Genomic DNA, 16,770 nt, shown 5'->3' with positions numbered 1-16,770 from the left:
ATCATTTTTACATTTAAAAATTTTTTCAATTAAAGTTGACTTTCAATATCATATTAGTTTCAAGTGTAAACCATAGTGGCTAGACATATATATAACTTATTAAGTGATATGCCAATAAGTCTAGTGCCTTCCTGGTACCACACATAGTTATTACAATATTACTGACTATATTCCCTGTGCTGTAATTTACATCCCAGTGACTATTTTGTAACTGTCGATTTGTACTTATTAATCCCTTTACCATTTTCCACCCAATCACCAGACCCTCCTCCCAATGGCAACCCTCAGTTTGTTCTCTGTATCTCTGTCTTTTTCTGTTTTGTTTATTCATTTACTTTGTTCTTTAGATTTCATATATAAGTGAAATCATATGGTATTTTTCTTTTCCACTTAGCATAAAGAATTTCATTCTTTTTATGGCAGAGAAGTATTCCATTGTATATGTATATGATATCTTTATCCAATTGTCTGTTGATGGACACTTAGGTTGCCTCCATATCTTGACTATTGTAAATAATGCTATGATGAGCACAAGGATGCATATCTTTTTGAATTAGTGTTTTGGATTTCTTGGATAGATACCCAGATGTGAGATTGTAGAATCACATGGTTGTTCTATTTTTAATTTTTTGAGGAACCTCCAAACTGTTGTCCGAGTAACTATACACATGTGCAATCCAGTGAACATGGCACCAGGGTTCCCTTTTTTCCACATTCTCAACAATACTTGTTTGTTGATATGTTGATAGCCATTCTGACTGGTGTGAGGTGGTATCTTCTTGTGTTTTTAATTTGTATTTCTCTGATGATTAGTGACATTGAGCATCTTTTCATGTCTGTGGGTCATCTGTATGTTCTATTTGGAGAAATGTCTATTCAGGTCTTCTTTCCATTTTTTAATTGGACTGTTTGTCTTTTTTGGTGTTAAGTTGTATGAGTTCTTTAGAAATATTGGATATTAACCCCTCATTGGATGTATCATTGGTGAATTTCTTCTCCCATTTTGTACATTCTCTTCTCCTTTGGTTGATTGTTTCCTTTGCTGTGCAAAACATTTTTAGTTTGTTGTGGTTCCATCTGTTTATTTCTTTCTTTTGTCTATTTATTTCTTTCTGTTTACTTCTTTTGGATATGTTTGAGGAGACATATCCAAAAAATAATAATACTAAGAGTAATGTAGAGAGTTTACTGCCTACGTTTTCTTCTAGGAGTTTCATGGTTTGGGTCTCACATTTAACTCTTTAAGCCGCTTTGAGTTTATTCTTATGTATGATGCAAGTGATCTAGTTTCATTTTTCTGTATGTATCTGCCCAGTTTTCCCAAAACCATTTATTGAAGACTCTGTCTCTATCCCATTGTATATTGATGCCTCTTTAGTCATAGATTAATTGACCATGTAAGGGTGGGTTTATTTCTGGGCTCTCTGTTTGGTTCTATTGATTTATGTGTTTGCTTTTATGCAAGTACCATGCTGTTTTATTACAATACTCTTAAATACTGCAGTTTAATATCAGGTACCATGATACCTCCAACTTTGTTCTTGTTTCTCAAGATTGCTTTGGCTATTTGGGGTCTTTTGTTGTTCCATAAAAATTATAGGAGTATTTGTTTTAGTTCTGTGAAAAATGCATGCATATTTTGATAGGGATTGCACTGAATGTATAGATTGCTTTGGGTAGTATAAAAATTTTAACCATATTAATTGTTTCTACCCATTACCATGTCATATGCTTCCATTTACTTGCATGTTCTTCAATGTCTTATTTCCTAGGTACAGGTCTTTTACCTCCTTAGTTAACTTTATTCCTAGGTATTTTAATTTTCAATGCAGTTGTAAAATGGGATTATTTTCTTAACTTCTCTTTCTGATAGTTCATTATTGGTGTATAAAACTGCAACCAATTTCTTAATATTAATTTATATGCTGCTACTTTCCTGAATAAATTTATCAGTAATAGTGTTTTTTGGTGGACTCTTCAGGGTTCTCTATATATGATATCACATCTTCTGCAAATAGTTTTATTTCTTCCTTTCCAATTTGGATGCCTTTTATTTCTTTTTCTTGTCTGACTGCTGTGGCTAGAACTTGCAATATTATGTTTAATAGAAGTGATGAAAGTGAACATCCTTGTCTTATTTTTGAATTTAAGGAAAATGCTTTTAGCTACCATTGAGTATGATGATAGATGTGGATTTGTTGTATATAGCCTTTATTATGTTGGTGTATGTTTCCTTTATTCCAAATTTGGTGAGATATTTTAAAAATTATAAATGGATCCTGGATTTTGTTAAATGATTTTTCTGCATCTATTGATATGACCATTTGATTTTATCCTTTATTATGTTTATGTGATGTATTGCATTAAATGATTTGCAGATGTTGAACTAACCTTGCATCCCAAGAATATATCCCTCTAGAATTTGATCATAATGTATGATCTTTTTAATGTATTGCTAAATTTGGCTTGCTAATATTTTGTTGAGGATTTTTGCATCTATGTTCATCTAGATTATTGGCCTATAATTTTCTTTTTTATATAATGTGCTTGGTTTTTAAATGAGAGTCATAGTTGAGCAGGGAGACTTCTCCCATCCTCAATTTTTTATAATAGTTTGAGGGGAATATGTGTTCATTCTTCTTGAACGTTTTGTAAAATTCACCTAGGAAGCCATTTGGTACAGGACTTTTTGTGTGTTGGGAATTTTTTAATTCGTGATTCAATTTTCTTGTAGTTACCAATCTGGTCACATTTTCTATTTCTTCTTGACTCAGTCTTAGAAGACTGTGTGTTTTTAGAAACTTACCCATTTCTTTCAGGTTGTCCAATTTGTTGGCATATATTTGTTCAAGTATTTTTCTTATAATAATTTGTATTTCTGTTGTATCAGTTGTCACTTCTCCTCTTTAACTTCTGATTTTATTTATTTGGGTCCTGTTTCTTTTTTTCTTGGTGAATCTGACTGAAGGCTTATCAATTTTGTCTATCTTTTCAATAAACCAGCTCTTAGTCTCATTGATCTTTTGTATTTTTTAGACTCTTTTGTTTAGACTGCCCTAATCTTTATTATTTCCTCCCTTGTACTCATTTTACTCTTTGTTTTTCCTTTTCTAGTTCTTTTAGGTATAAGGTTAGATTACTTAGTTGAGGTTTCTCTTGTTTGTTGGGGTAGGCCTGTATTGCTATGAATTTCCCTCTTATAACTGCTTGGGGTCATTGTGGTTTCATTTTCCTTTGTCTCAAAATATATTTTGATTTCTTCCTTGATCACCTTGTTAACCCATTCATTGTTTAGTAGCATGTTATTTAGCCTCATGGGTTTCTGGGTTTTTCAGTTTTCTTCTTGTAACTGTTTTATAGTTTCATACCACTGTGATGAAAGAAGATGCTTGGTATGATTTCAACCATCTTAAATTTATTGAGACTTGTCTGTGGCCTAACATGTGGTCTACCCTGTAAAATGTCCCATGCGTGTTTGAAAAGATTTATGTTCTGCTGTTTTGAGGTATGATGTTCTAGAACTACCATTTAAATTCATCTACTCTAGGTGTTCAGAAAGAACTCATGTATCTTGCTCTCAAATGGGGCCCAAGTCTCCATTTTGTTTGTGCATCCTTCATTGCTGTCTTGCACAGTGCTAGGTTTACATTTTGAAGCTCAATTAATACACACTCAATTATCTCCCTACATCAAAAAAGGAAACAGACCTCATCTCTGGGTTCTGGCATCCACGCTGACTTCGGTACTAAATGGAAAACACTTTTTGTCATCCTGAAGTTCCCACTCACAGATACATTTTCACATATAGAATTTTACTTCAAAGTTGAATTAGCTTAAACACCTAGAATCTTCTCAGGGGATTATCTGCAGGGAACATTCTCATTCTAAGTTACTAACTCCTTCAGTGATACTTCTGAATTTAGGTGCTCTGTTTCCTGCACAAAACATTAGGCCCTCTGATCTACACTCAGTGGAAATGCTTCTGTTCTCTTCCTATGACAAAAGGGCATTTTGGGATCATCTAGCCCAATCATCTCACTCTAAATATGGGAAGTTAATCCATTCATTTGACAAATATGTTTATTTATTTACTTTTTTAAGATTTTACTTATTTATTTTTAGAAAGAGGGGAAAGGAGAGAAAGAGGGAGAGAAACATCAATGCCTGGTTGCCTCTTGCACTCCCCCTACTGGGCACCTGGGCCACAACCCAGTCATGTGCCCTGACTGGCAATCGAACTGGTGACCCTTTGGTTCACAGGCCAGCACTCAATCCACTGAGCCACGCCAGCCAGGGCAACATGTTTAGATCCCTTATTTTGTGCCAGGCATGGAACTCTACCAGGGGCAAGCACTAGAGAAGAGAGAATAAAAAAAAACCAAAAACATGAAATCTGCCCTGGAGAAGCTCATATGTTTTACTACCACCATGAGAGGCAAACTATCCCAGAGTTATATAAAATGCAAAACCCTCTGGGAACTTGCTGGAAGGTCTAACAGACGGTACCCTGTCTAAAGTAACTAAGAGGCAGAGGCAGAAATGAAATTTCAACCCTGGTTTCTCAACTCTTAACACAAAGATCTTTTTCCCATGTGGTAGATGTCAAAAATGGCCACAAACTATTCTCTCTCTTTTCATCCTTGCTCCTTGGCTGTGCCCTCACAGACCACCTATGGCTGACTTGGTTTGACAGTGGAACATTCATAAAAGTTAACACAAGCAGAGACTTGAAAAGCACTGGCACATTGGGGTTTGCTCTCTTGTTGCTCTTAAAATGTTACAACCCTAAGAACAAATTTGAGCTAGCCTGATGAAGAACGAGAGACTAGGTGAAGAACTGAAATGCTCCCACCAAACAGACTGCCAGATATGTAAGTAAATCCATCTGAGACCAACACACTCCTTGCCTGCCCGCCAATGCCTGCAGAGGCAGCAGCTGACTGCAGACACATGAAGGAGCCAAGCCAAGACCAGTGGAAGAACTTCCCAGCTGAACCCAATATAAATTGTCAACCCACAGAATTGTGACCCAAATTAATAATATACCCAGACTGCCCTGCTCACCCTGGTGGAGTAAATGGCAGGACAGCATCTACAGCAACAATTTCATTCCTGCAATACAAACATTTCCATACCACCCTGATATACAACCAGTACTGAAGGAGAAAGACATGCCAAAGACTGAAGTGACTGAAGATACAGACCACTGAAAACCAAGTGGATGCTTTTACAGAGATTTGTTTGCACTGACTCCCAGTTGTACTTGCTAAGGCTGGTTTGGTTCCCCTGCAAGTCTCCTGAATCATACCTCAAATATTGTCACAGAGGTTTTATGTGAGGTAAAGTGTCCAATTATGCTAACTGTGTTATCTCAAAAGTAATTTCATTATCGATGATTTCCTCATGGCTTTCTTGTGTCATTTACCTTGTCAACTAAGTGCCCAGCATCTATAGAAGTTTATCAGGGAGTTTGAAATTCAATAAAATGGAACTGAATTTTAAATATTAAGTGGAAAAAAGGAAATAACTTAAATACTAGGGAAAAGGATGCAGCCTGCTGTTAACAGGGCAAGTGGTAAAGGGGAGTTTATGAAGACCGTTATTGTTTACACTCTAGGTCTTTGTGACTAATGAATGTGGCAGGAAGTAAGAAATAATGGCCAGCAGCAAACAAGCCCAACACACAATCCTCAGAGCTCACCAGATTGACCATGGAAGTAGCCAAAGAGGCAAAACTAAGCTATAAGAGCCAACACACACATGTCATTTACTGTGTGCCAGGCCTTGACCTGACACCTCTAACCTGCACGACCACCCTGGGGGAAAATGTGCTATTAGTCCCCATTTTCGAAATGAGAGAACCAAAGCCCAGACTGGTCAAGGAACGTATCCATAGCTTCATGCCTCACCTGTATGGACTTGCGCTGGTCTCAGAGGTCTGGCTTCTGAGCCTAAGCTATTCTCCACTGCACCATTCTGCTTTGCTTCCCAAAGAGAACAGTTTTATCTAAAACATGTCTCTTCAATATCAACTGAACAGGAAAAAGAGGGTGAAACTTTTAAAATGTCTAAAGGCAGCAATTTCTTAACCAGGGCCTTTTGGCTCTAATACAGGTAAATATCCAGGAGAAAGCAACCTGCTTTGACAAAAAGAGTTAAACAGAGCCTGTGTATGGCCAAATCTGCAGCTTTTTCTTTACATTCTCTTCTCCCTTTGCCCCCTTTTTATTTGGGAACACCTTATCTCCTTTGCCACACTCTTCTCTTATTTTCCTAAAGGCCCTGTGGGCTCCCTACCCCCTACCTCTTTGTCATCTAAGTAAACCTCCTGCTGTGTTTCTGAGGTCCATCCACCCCTATCACTCAGCCTCCTTGGGTACCACCTGGTGCCCACACACTTCTAACCTCTGAAAACAGAGCCACCCAAACAAAAATATGTCAGATAGCTCTGGCAAGGGGAGGAAGCTGGCACATTAAGACCTCTCCAGTACCTGCCCCAAACTGCATTTGTTCAAGTCCCTGCTGGAAAGGGATAAACTGTGGTTTGAACCCAGAAGAAAGTGTGGGCACAACTCCTGAGAAACAGCATATAGCAGAAGAAACATATTGTCAGGAGATTGACCTTGGTCCCATGCCAGCCCACTAGGTGACCTCATGCTTACCCTCTGAGCCTCAGTCTTTTCATCTGTAAAATGTTTGGCACAGAGCATTGCCTTTTGGGATTGGGAGCATACCTATTCTGAGAGGCTCATGGAGTCTGTGACCCATCTTCCTTTCCAGAAAAATGCAAGTACCCTCAAAATCATGTCAAAATGTCCACAAACTCTAAAATTCTCCACCACCAACCTCAGAAAGTCCCCAAGGTTAGGGGTTGCTGGTTAATTCTAACAACATCTTAGTGCCCAAGTCTGAGTTTCTCCACTAGAAAAATATGTAGCTCTGTTAGTAACATGCTCATATGCCCCCTTCCTCTTGCTGAAACAGATTCATTCATTCAACACATTTATTAAGCTCCTACTGAGGGCTGGCCACTGTTCTAGACCAAGGGCACAACATGTGCACAGAGAAACAAAACACTGAGGACCTGCATTTTAGTGGGAGAAGCACATCACAATCTCTGTAATTTAAGCCTTTCTCTGGGTCATTCATTCCCAACACCTGCTCTCTGGAGGCAGCAATATAATATTACAGAGGCACAAGTGCCTTAAAGGTAGGACAGGTGTGATTATTTCACAAAGAAAACTTATTAATTCTGCCCTGTGGAACCTTGTAAATATTCATGTTTTTGAAAACTTGTTCAAGGAAAGGAAGATCAAATTCCCCAAACCCTAACATTAACTGAGGTTATACTTTTCTTTTATACTTCTCTTTCTTTCCTTCTGTTCTCCCTTCTCTTCTTCCTTCCCCCTTCTCCCCCTTCCACCCCTCTATCCTTTCCTCCCTTCCTTCTTCCTTTCCTTTCCACTAGAACATTGATAGAGCTGTTACCCCAGGAGAATGAGTGTGTTTGAACCTTTTTTAAAAAGGTAAGGCATGCATTTTTGTCACTGCACACAGGAGGATTTGTTGGGCACCAAGGGAAGAAATAAACAGTCAGAAGAACCTGGGAGAGCCGCACATTAGGGAAGGCAATGAATGTGAACTTGGGCAGCTGCAACTGGAATGAAACACAGTGCAAACTTCTCCTGTAGCTCTGCCAGCTACACACAACCTCCTGTTGTAGCTGATCAGGTCTTCAAATACATAGAGAACAACTTCACTCCTGGTGCCACTCAATGACCACCATCAGCATTCTCATACCCACCCCTAATGAACAAGACTCTGTAATGAAAGGAATCTGCTGCCAACAAGAACCTTGGATGACCCTAAAATATGGGACAAGGGTCATCTTGTAATCTCAGCTGTAAAAATTCACACTGCCAAAGGCTGTTTCCTCCATTTATACAATAATCAATAGTTTGGTTTGCATTCATGGACAAAGTGCATCTGGGATTAAGATCCAAACCTAAAAGGTGCTGATAAATAGACAATGGTGAACAATGGTTGCTATTCAGGAAGTAGCTTATTTTGCTATTTTTTTTTCTTAGACTCCACTGAAAAACAAAGCCAGATTTGTATTTGCAGAACATTCTTATAGCAACTGGGAGAAATTATCCCTTAACGAAGCTGTTAGAAAAATCAACTGCAAGAATAGCAACTGGCCTTTCCCATTGCCATCAAAAGATCTTTGCTATTCAAAGAATCTTTAAAAAGAAGCCCAGAAGAGCTGCCCTATTTAAAAATAAGGCAGTTTATTACAACAAAGGCAGAAGCATCACAGAGAGAAATAACAGCTTCATACAAGACAAAGAAACTTTCAGAAATTCTTAAAATAGGCAAAAGAAAAAAGACAGGCAAAAGAAAATTGAGACACTATTAAAAGGCAGTAATCTGATTAAAAATAATATGACATTGCTATAAGATGAACACTAAGGTTAATTTCCTCAGAGTTTAAGTGTAAATTTCATGAAATAATGCTTATAAGTCAAAGGTACTTAATTTTTTTAAAAAAGGTTTTATTTATTTTATTTTTTTTAGAGAGGGGAAGGGAGGGAGAGAAACATCAATGTGTGGTTGCTTCTCATGTGCTCCCAACTGAGGACCTGGCCCACAACCCAGGCATGTGCTCCTACTGGGAATTGAACCAGTGACTCTCTGGTTCGCAGGCTGGCTCTCAATTCACTGAGCCACACCAGCCAGGGTAAAGGCACCTAATTTTAGATTCCTCATTGTGGGGAGACAATGTAAGACATGATTCCCTTCTCCCCTTCACTAAAATGAACTTGTACTCATCAGTTATATTATATTGGTGACATTTGAAGTACATTTAGTTGCTTGGCCATGCTCCCTCACCTCCATTTTTCCTACTGGTGTATTCCAGGCCTGCTCCAATGAAGTGTCCCACAGCACTGGGTGGCTCCACCTGAACTCACTGTCAGAGAGAAGGCCTGGCATCTTTGCAGCAGATGATAATCAAAAGGTGTGTTCTGGAAAGGAGAAGCCCATGTCCCATGTGTGCCCACTACTCAGGAAGACACTCGAGAGCTTTCCTTACCTCCCTCCACTGTGCACCATTACTGTATAAATCAACTTTCATCTCATCCACTACTGCCATGCAGTGCTACCACTATACGTGGCTCAGCCTTCTTCACCTGTCCTCTGGATTACTGCAGACAATTCCAGTCAACTGATTGTCCAAGTAACTCCCTGGCTTAAAACCTGTCCATGTGCCCTCCAACCCCCAAAGGTCCAAGCATTACTGGACATAAAGCACTAAAGCATAAAGCATAAAGCACTGTTAGTGCTTTATGTCCAGTAATGCCATGCTGCCATGGCTCCTGCTTTTCTACCCCAGCTCCCTACTCTATCATGCCCTCCTCACAGGTGAAATACCATTCAAGGGCACTGGCTGAAAGGATAAATAGGAAGTAAAGTCCAGCCAACACTCTGCTTACCACACCACACACCGGAGGGGTTGTGTCTACCCAGATAGCCTCCCTTTTCTAATCTGCACAAAAGCTCTGCCTGGCTAAATGGAGGTCCTATCTCTGGGTATTTGTCACATCATATGCTAATTGTCCATGTGTTCATCCCCCCTCCCAGTCCTTGTCAAACAAAATGGTCTTTGACACTCTATCCCTGGTGCCCAACACAATGCCTGGAATATGTAGACTTGTTGAATGGGAGGGTGACTATAGCTGAGCTGGAAGAGCAGGAACACTGGCAGAACCTGGGAACCTGTCTTGTTAAGATGCTCTGGGGAGCCTAAGAGCTAATCTAGCTCTTCCCAATCAGGGAGGAGGGCCAAGGGGCTAGGCTTGAGGGAAACTCAGCTTCATGGAGATCAACACAATGGAGTTCAAAATGGCTCCTTTTAGGGACAAATGATATGATTTGGTGGACCCTGGGGATGTAATAACCAAAGGTAAATGATGTGGTAACACCTAATCAAACGGGAGTTAGCAGGGGCTGCATAGGAGGCAGAAACACCCAAGGATGTAAGCAGAATCCATGGCATATTGGCTCAGAACACTGAGCCAACATCCTAGACTGGGGGAAAGAAAGGCACCACATAACAGACTTACAATCTGATTAGAAAGCCTAAGAGGGAGGGGAGTATAGAGAAACACCCATCTCATCTATGAGAATAAAATTTCCAGAAGACAGAGGGAATAAAAATTATGTGCACCCAGATGGTGAGGACTCTGCATCCACATGGTCTGGATCCAGTTGGCTGGGAGGGGTCCTTATCTTCTGGAGCCACAGGTGATACACCCAAATGGCTGGTGGCTGATACGAGGAAGACATTATGAGGGTGGCAAGAAGGGAGAATATTTTTTAGCACTTAAATATATTCCAGCTTCAGGGAATTGCTTCTCCAGGTGGGAGGAAGTATCCTAAGAGGGCATTGTCCAAAACTCCAAACACAGGTTGGGAAGGCTTCTTGGAGAAAGGGATCAATGTGACCCAGGAAAGAGCAGTGCAGAGTTAGGGAATGTCAGCTGAGTCCCACTCAGGGAAGGGGGTGGGGGGAGGATAAGGAATAAGGAGAGAAGCAGAGGGAGCAGGGATCCTGAGTTTAGGGATTTCTCAATCCACTGACAATGGTCACCAGAACCAATGCCACATTACTCTTGTATAGTCCACCTCCTGCCATGTGCCCCACTCCTAGCCCCAGTTCCACATCACCAAGAGGAAAACCTGGAAAACCACACCAGCAGCACACTACCTTGGAGGCAGGTCAAACTGGTAGAGCTGCAAAAATAAGAAGCATCCATGGTGAGGGTGTGGCTGCAAAGTTACTGGAGGGAAAACCAGGTTACTGAAGTCAGAGGCAAGAAAGGAAAAGAAGTCAAAGCCAGCAAAGTCTGGGGCTTATGTTCTGGAAAATCTCTGAAAATGTAGGGGAACTTGGAACAAAATGCTAAAGAGAACTTTCAAAGATGAGTCATTTGTGATTCTCCAGGAAGGGTGAAAAGGCTTACCTCCCTAGGGGGTTGCATCAGGACATCTGCAAGTGGAGAGACAACGGCATGTTGAAACAGCTCCCTCAGTACACCAGTTGTTTTCACAAACAGAAGCTACAGAAAGAAAAGCTTATCAACTCTTCAGAGTTGAAGGGCTATCCAGATACAAAGTTCATGTGGCATGAGAGAGGTATCAGCTTTAAAGAAAGATGAAGAGCACCAAAGTATTTCTTCAACATGCATTTACTTAATGTCAGGCCTCACTGATGAACTAACTGTGCTAGGAGTTGCAGTTGTGTAATCATAATTACAGTGTGATCTCCAGCCTTCCTGGTCCGATAGAATCAAAGAAGGATTTGGGGGGAATCAAGTCATCAAATTGAGTATTATTTCAGACCACCCACTGCATCCTCCTAACAATGTTATACAGTTAGTCATTCACCATTTGGGGCAGAAGCACCTCAACTGTCCTGAAAATGGCTAAGTAGTATTCAGACATTAATTTAAAGTTGTCCTTTAAATGGATTAAGGGCTACTTGGTAGACTGAATTCAAAGTGCTAAATATTACTTAAGATCACAAAAGCCCACAAAGCAACTCAACCTCCACCTGGGCCAGTCTCCACTACTCTGCCAATACCATCAGTGAAATTTGTTGAAGAACCAGTATTTCAAAATTCCAAAGTACTGAAGAATCTCCATAAGGCAGCCAGTCCCCCAGGACATCATAAGATTTTTTGTTTCAGAATGGATACATAACTTTAGTCTATTTCCCACTTTTAATATATTATGAACAAAAGATTAAGGAGAATTACTTGTTCTATTATTCTTTACTAACAAGAAATGTAAGCATTTATCAAGAAGGCACTACTGATGAAACAATTAAGGAGAGCAATTGATTTGGAACCAAACAAATCTAGACAACTGCTAGTTGGGTAATCTTGGACCTCTGTTTTTCATTTGTAAAATGGGAATAATAGTGGTAGTTGTCTCACAGTTGATGTAAAAATAAAATAAGATCATGTCTATACAGAGTCTAGTCCAGACTTCAGAACATACTTGATAATTAACATAAAATAATTCTGCTGTGCCTTAACATTTGTTATGATCATAAATAAATACTACTAGATGAGCATAAATTGGCCTTGGTATTGCCAGATCTGGTTTAAAATCTCTGGTTCATAATGACTGAATCCTAGCTGGCTATATGTAAAACAGCATTGTGCTTAGACATACATTGTAATGACTATTCCAAGAAATACTCACCTCTCTTTCAGGATCTGGTATGAGGAGGCTGGTATTTACAAAGACATAATTTGTTCCCATAAGCAAGTTAAGCCAGTTTCCCAGCTATGGCTGACACCTGTGATCCAGTGTTGTTCTGAGCCACCTGGTCTTGGAGCCCAGCAAGTCCTCTGAGGGCAGGATGTTCTGGCAGTGTTCTGGGCAGGCCCAAGGAGCTGGAGGCAACTTGTTGACCAGAAAACCAACCCAAACCAGTGCCAATTAAAGGAGGCAGGCATGGACTCCTCTGTGTAAGACAGCATCTGGGTGGCTTCTGAGGTCCTAAGGACATCGTGACAAAGATTTTAAAAAGGAGCAGTGACCAAGTAGAGGGAAAGTGATGTTTGCCTGCTTTCCTCCCATGCACAGCAGAGTAGGGAAGACCCTGAGCTGAACTGGGTAGGGGGAGCCTGGATGAGAGTCCCTGGAGGAAATAGGCTGCAGCCAGTGGTGACTTGAGGTCTTCTTCCCATTCCTAAAAGCATCAGGGAGAAATGTTGAAATGCAATAGCAGAGATATCCTAGACCAGGGGTGTCAAACTCATTTTCACCGGGGCCACATCAGCCTCATGGTTGCCTTCAGAGGGCCGAATGTAATTTCAACTCCTTAACAGTTAAGGAGTAGTTAAATTTATACAGTCCTAAAATTATTTTGGCCCTTTGAAGGCAACCATGAGGCTGATGTGGCCCCCAGTGAAAATGAGTATGACACCCCCTGTCCTAGACCATGCAAGAGGGCAATCTACCCAGCAGCTGGAACAGAGCAACTGGGCTCAGTTATTAAGATATAGAAACTCTTTGTACCAGTTGTCATAAATCTCTGTCCTGAGGACCCAACTGCCTATCCATCATTCTAGATGCCATGATCTCTCCTCCAGTACCTCCTAGCCATCCCTAATACGCAGGAAACACATGGTTAACAGCTGTCACTGCAAGGGGCCTCCAGAACTTTCTCTTTGGTCTGGGCTGGTCGTGAAATGTTTTAAAGATCCCTGACAGAGGGAAACTGCCAACCCCAAAAGGGGGTTTATTGATCTTCATCATCTCCAGGATTTAGAGGCAGAGTCCCTAGGGGAGTGGGTTCAGGGTGGGCTCTCGACCTGGGGCCAGGCCACCTGTGTTAGATATTGCCTCCATGAATTTGACTGTCATCTGACCACCCTAGCCACACTTCTCTTCCAAAGCCCAAGGCCTAATTTCCTCCACTTGTCCACCCAATTCTATATTTCCATCAGTATCTGTGCCAGTGCAAACACTGACTTCCAAGTGACAGCTCTGTTTAAATAACCGGGTTGCCATCTCTGACAGGAACAAAAGTGAAGCAGCAGAGAACTCACCACAGTGCATCATCAGCCTGAAGACTGTGAAAACCACTCACAGACAGACAGCCTTACCTGACCCACTCACCCACCACCCTGTCTCCATTTGAGGACTTCAGGCCTTCTTTCTTTCACTGACCTTGAACTAGGACAACCTCCCACTTCAACCAAGAAAGCCCCCAAAGTCTTAGACCTGGACATTAAAAACTACTTTCAGTTCTTTGTCCTCTTTTTTATATTGAAAAATAACTCACTATTTACCACTAAGTTTTTAGAAATTAAACCCAAAACATGTAATTCTACATCCAGTTAGGTCAGAGTGGAGAATACGTCAGAATGGAGCATAAAGATAATGCTTGACAACCCTCCCCCCATCTGACACACATATATATATGGGCATACTCACTGTCCTCTAGAGGAAATCTTTCAGAAAGATATTTCCAGAACTGTTAGGAACTATTTACCAGCCTGTTATGATAGCCAGTTTGTATAGCTGCCTTGAAGCTATGAGTTTAAGCCAGATCTTTAAAAAGTTTGTACTTCTGGTTTTTTAATGTGCAGCTACCTGAATTGTACACCTTGTTGAAGATAGAGACATTTTTATAGTTGTGCTATGGTTAGGTGATTACTGAAATGCAAAGGGAGATATAATCTCACCATACCATGTCCCCTAGGAGACAAGAGGCTTAGGAAGAAGCAGGTAAAATGTCCATGAAACAAAAACTATTCATTCATCACTAGGCCGATTGGTTACCACAAATAATTTCCTTTCCTGTACAACACAAACAAGCAGGATTGTCCCTGTTTCATACAAGAGGAGAAGAGCAGCAGGAGGCCAGCTGTCTTATTATGTATAGTCCCAAAGTCTGCTTCTAATAGTAAGACAACCCTGGATGGAAAATGTACAAAGTAACTGAGCTGGCAAGAAATCAGAAGGAAATACCCAGACCCCTTGTTTCCCAGTTAATGTATGACACCTTCTGAAGCTCATTATCAAACAGGAAAAGAGAACAAAGGTTACTACATATAAATATAATTTTGATGTTCTTATCTGACTAGGTGGTTTTCTGTAATTGTTGGGTTTAATTTTAAAGAAATGCCTGTACAACAGGAAATCAACTCCAGTACAAAAAATATAGTCATGTGGAATTTTTGAAAACTGCCATACGGTAGAATGCCTATCCTAGTTATAATGAAAATAGAACTCCTGCTTCTTAACTTAAAAAGAAGATAAAGTACAAATCCCAGCTTTGTTAGCACAGCTGAATCTAATGTCAAAGTGGCATGTGAAGCATATCGTGGACACAGCAGCCTCACAGAAGAAACTACATGGAGAGGAGAGGCAGGTGTGAAGGTCCCCAGCATCTGGGAGAGACTTACTTGGGAGTGCCAGTGGGTTTCCAGTACCTGCAGAAGAGGTACTGCCCATCGGCATTGACCAAATGAGGCAGGTCCTGATATGGAACACTCTGTGGAGTCCGCCTGGGAGAACTTTCCTCTGGCATTCTGAAAGGATTTCCAAGTCCTTGGAAGAAAGGAGGACATATTCCAAATCAGCAACATGGCAAAAACAGAGAGGAAAGCCTTGCCAGTAACATTTTTTAAAGTAGTTTTTTAAAAACTCCATTTCAAAGGTTAAACAAGTACATATATTTCTTGCAATTTCTCCAACACTGAAAAGTCCCATTTATTCTTAAGAAAATGCTCACTTTATTTTGTAAGTGCCTCATTACAGCTCCCCCCCCTTCCCATCTGTGTTTATTCTAAATCATTTCAGGAAACTTCATCTTAAAGACTATTTTAGCTGTAATCAAGTGGAAATTATAGTTAGCTCTCTGGGTATAAAGACCCAGCTGCAAGAAGAACCAGACATCTTCACATTCCCCAGGAAGTTTCAAGGGGGGGCACGATAATGAGGTGACGATGCTCCCGTTAATTCCTCCTGCCCGAAATTCCAAAGATGCGAACCTGTTTCCATCATGTCCTGGTTTTTGCATTCCACAAGACGACAGCCCGGAGAATCAGAGCTGTACAGATAAAGGCTGGTCCCTCATCGCCGTGGTCACAGCGCGGTATCAAGCAGCGGTAGCCACTGTCGCCTACCCTGCCCCCAGATCCTGCCTTTTGGGCTCTAGGGGTGCTGAGCCCGGCAGCCTGCTTCCAGCTCTCACTGACAAGCTCTACTTCGTGTCATCACTTTTCCTAAGCAAATTGCCAAAGGGGCTCGGAAAAGGGAGGGGCCAGGAGCCCAGCATCCACTGCCCGAGAAACCGGGAAACGCTCAACGCACATTGAGGCAGCGCGCACACCGAAGTAGCTCGCACACGCACACTTGAGGGTCCCCGAGGTAAAGTCACCCCCGTGCCTCCTGACAAACTTTGTTTCCTGAGTATCCGACAGTGCAGGAAATGGAGTCCAGCAGTTGTCACTGGAAATGCCACGGGAAAAACCTGGAGACTTCGCCCTGGTCTCTGCGCGGGGTTGCCGGGGACTGGGCAGTGGAGTTGATGCCGACAAGTGGATTTGGGGGTTGGTGCGAAGGAGCGGGGAGTGCGCGCGCGCGCGCGCACACACACACACGAGCGCGCTCACAGTCGTGGAAACGCTCGCGCGCTCAAGGGGATGTAGGAGCCCATGCCCCACGGACCAGGGACCCCCCGAAGCTGCTCCCACCCTTGGTGACGGCACTTGTAGGCTGGGGCGGGGACCGGGAGGCAGTTACCCGGGCCACGAGCGTTGCTTTCGAGTTCCGGAACGCCGGGGGTCCTAGTCTTCGGCGGGCTAAGGTCAGACTGAGCTGCGTGCCGCCGGCTCCGTGGCCACAGGGCGCGGTGACCGAGCCTCCAGTTTATCCTTGGCCAGGCTGGTGGTGGGGGTGGCCTGCGGTGGGTGGGAACACCGGAGACTGGCGGGCGGAGCAGAGAAGCCGCGCCCAGGACCCACGTGTGCCTGGCCCACAGGGAGGAGCGGTGGCGCAGCCCCTGAACTCCGCCACACGCTCCTCCCGCCTGCTTCCGCGCCCCAGGGTAGCCTCTGGGGGACTGTCACAGGTCCCTGAAAGAAGCTAGACTCTCAGAAACCTCAGCGCTGGAGGACATGCCACACCCATGGGCACGCAGACACGCAGACACACACACATAGGGACACACGTACCACACACACA

General features: G+C 42.1%; 1 protein-coding gene across 3 annotated transcripts in view; it reads right to left on the bottom strand.

Annotated features, from left to right (window-relative positions):
* MGLL (monoglyceride lipase) overlaps positions 1 to 16,485 on the bottom strand; it is a 189,489-nt gene extending 173,004 nt beyond the window's left edge. The window contains exons 1-2 of one of the 3 annotated variants that reach the window (XM_024580373.3): positions 16,330 to 16,485; positions 14,988 to 15,132 (exon numbers count right to left, since the gene is read on the bottom strand). In XM_024580373.3, coding sequence (XP_024436141.1) covers positions 14,988 to 15,112 — 125 coding nt within the window. In that variant the 5' untranslated portion in view covers positions 15,113 to 15,132; positions 16,330 to 16,485. The other 2 variants (XM_024580375.3, XM_024580372.3) reach the window with 2 other exon arrangements.
* Positions 16,486 to 16,770: the final 285 nt, after the last annotated feature.

Source organism: Desmodus rotundus, chromosome 10, assembly GCF_022682495.2.
Source record: "Desmodus rotundus isolate HL8 chromosome 10, HLdesRot8A.1, whole genome shotgun sequence".
NCBI lineage: Eukaryota > Metazoa > Chordata > Mammalia > Chiroptera > Phyllostomidae > Desmodus > Desmodus rotundus.
This window is presented reverse-complemented; position numbering and strand designations above follow the sequence as displayed.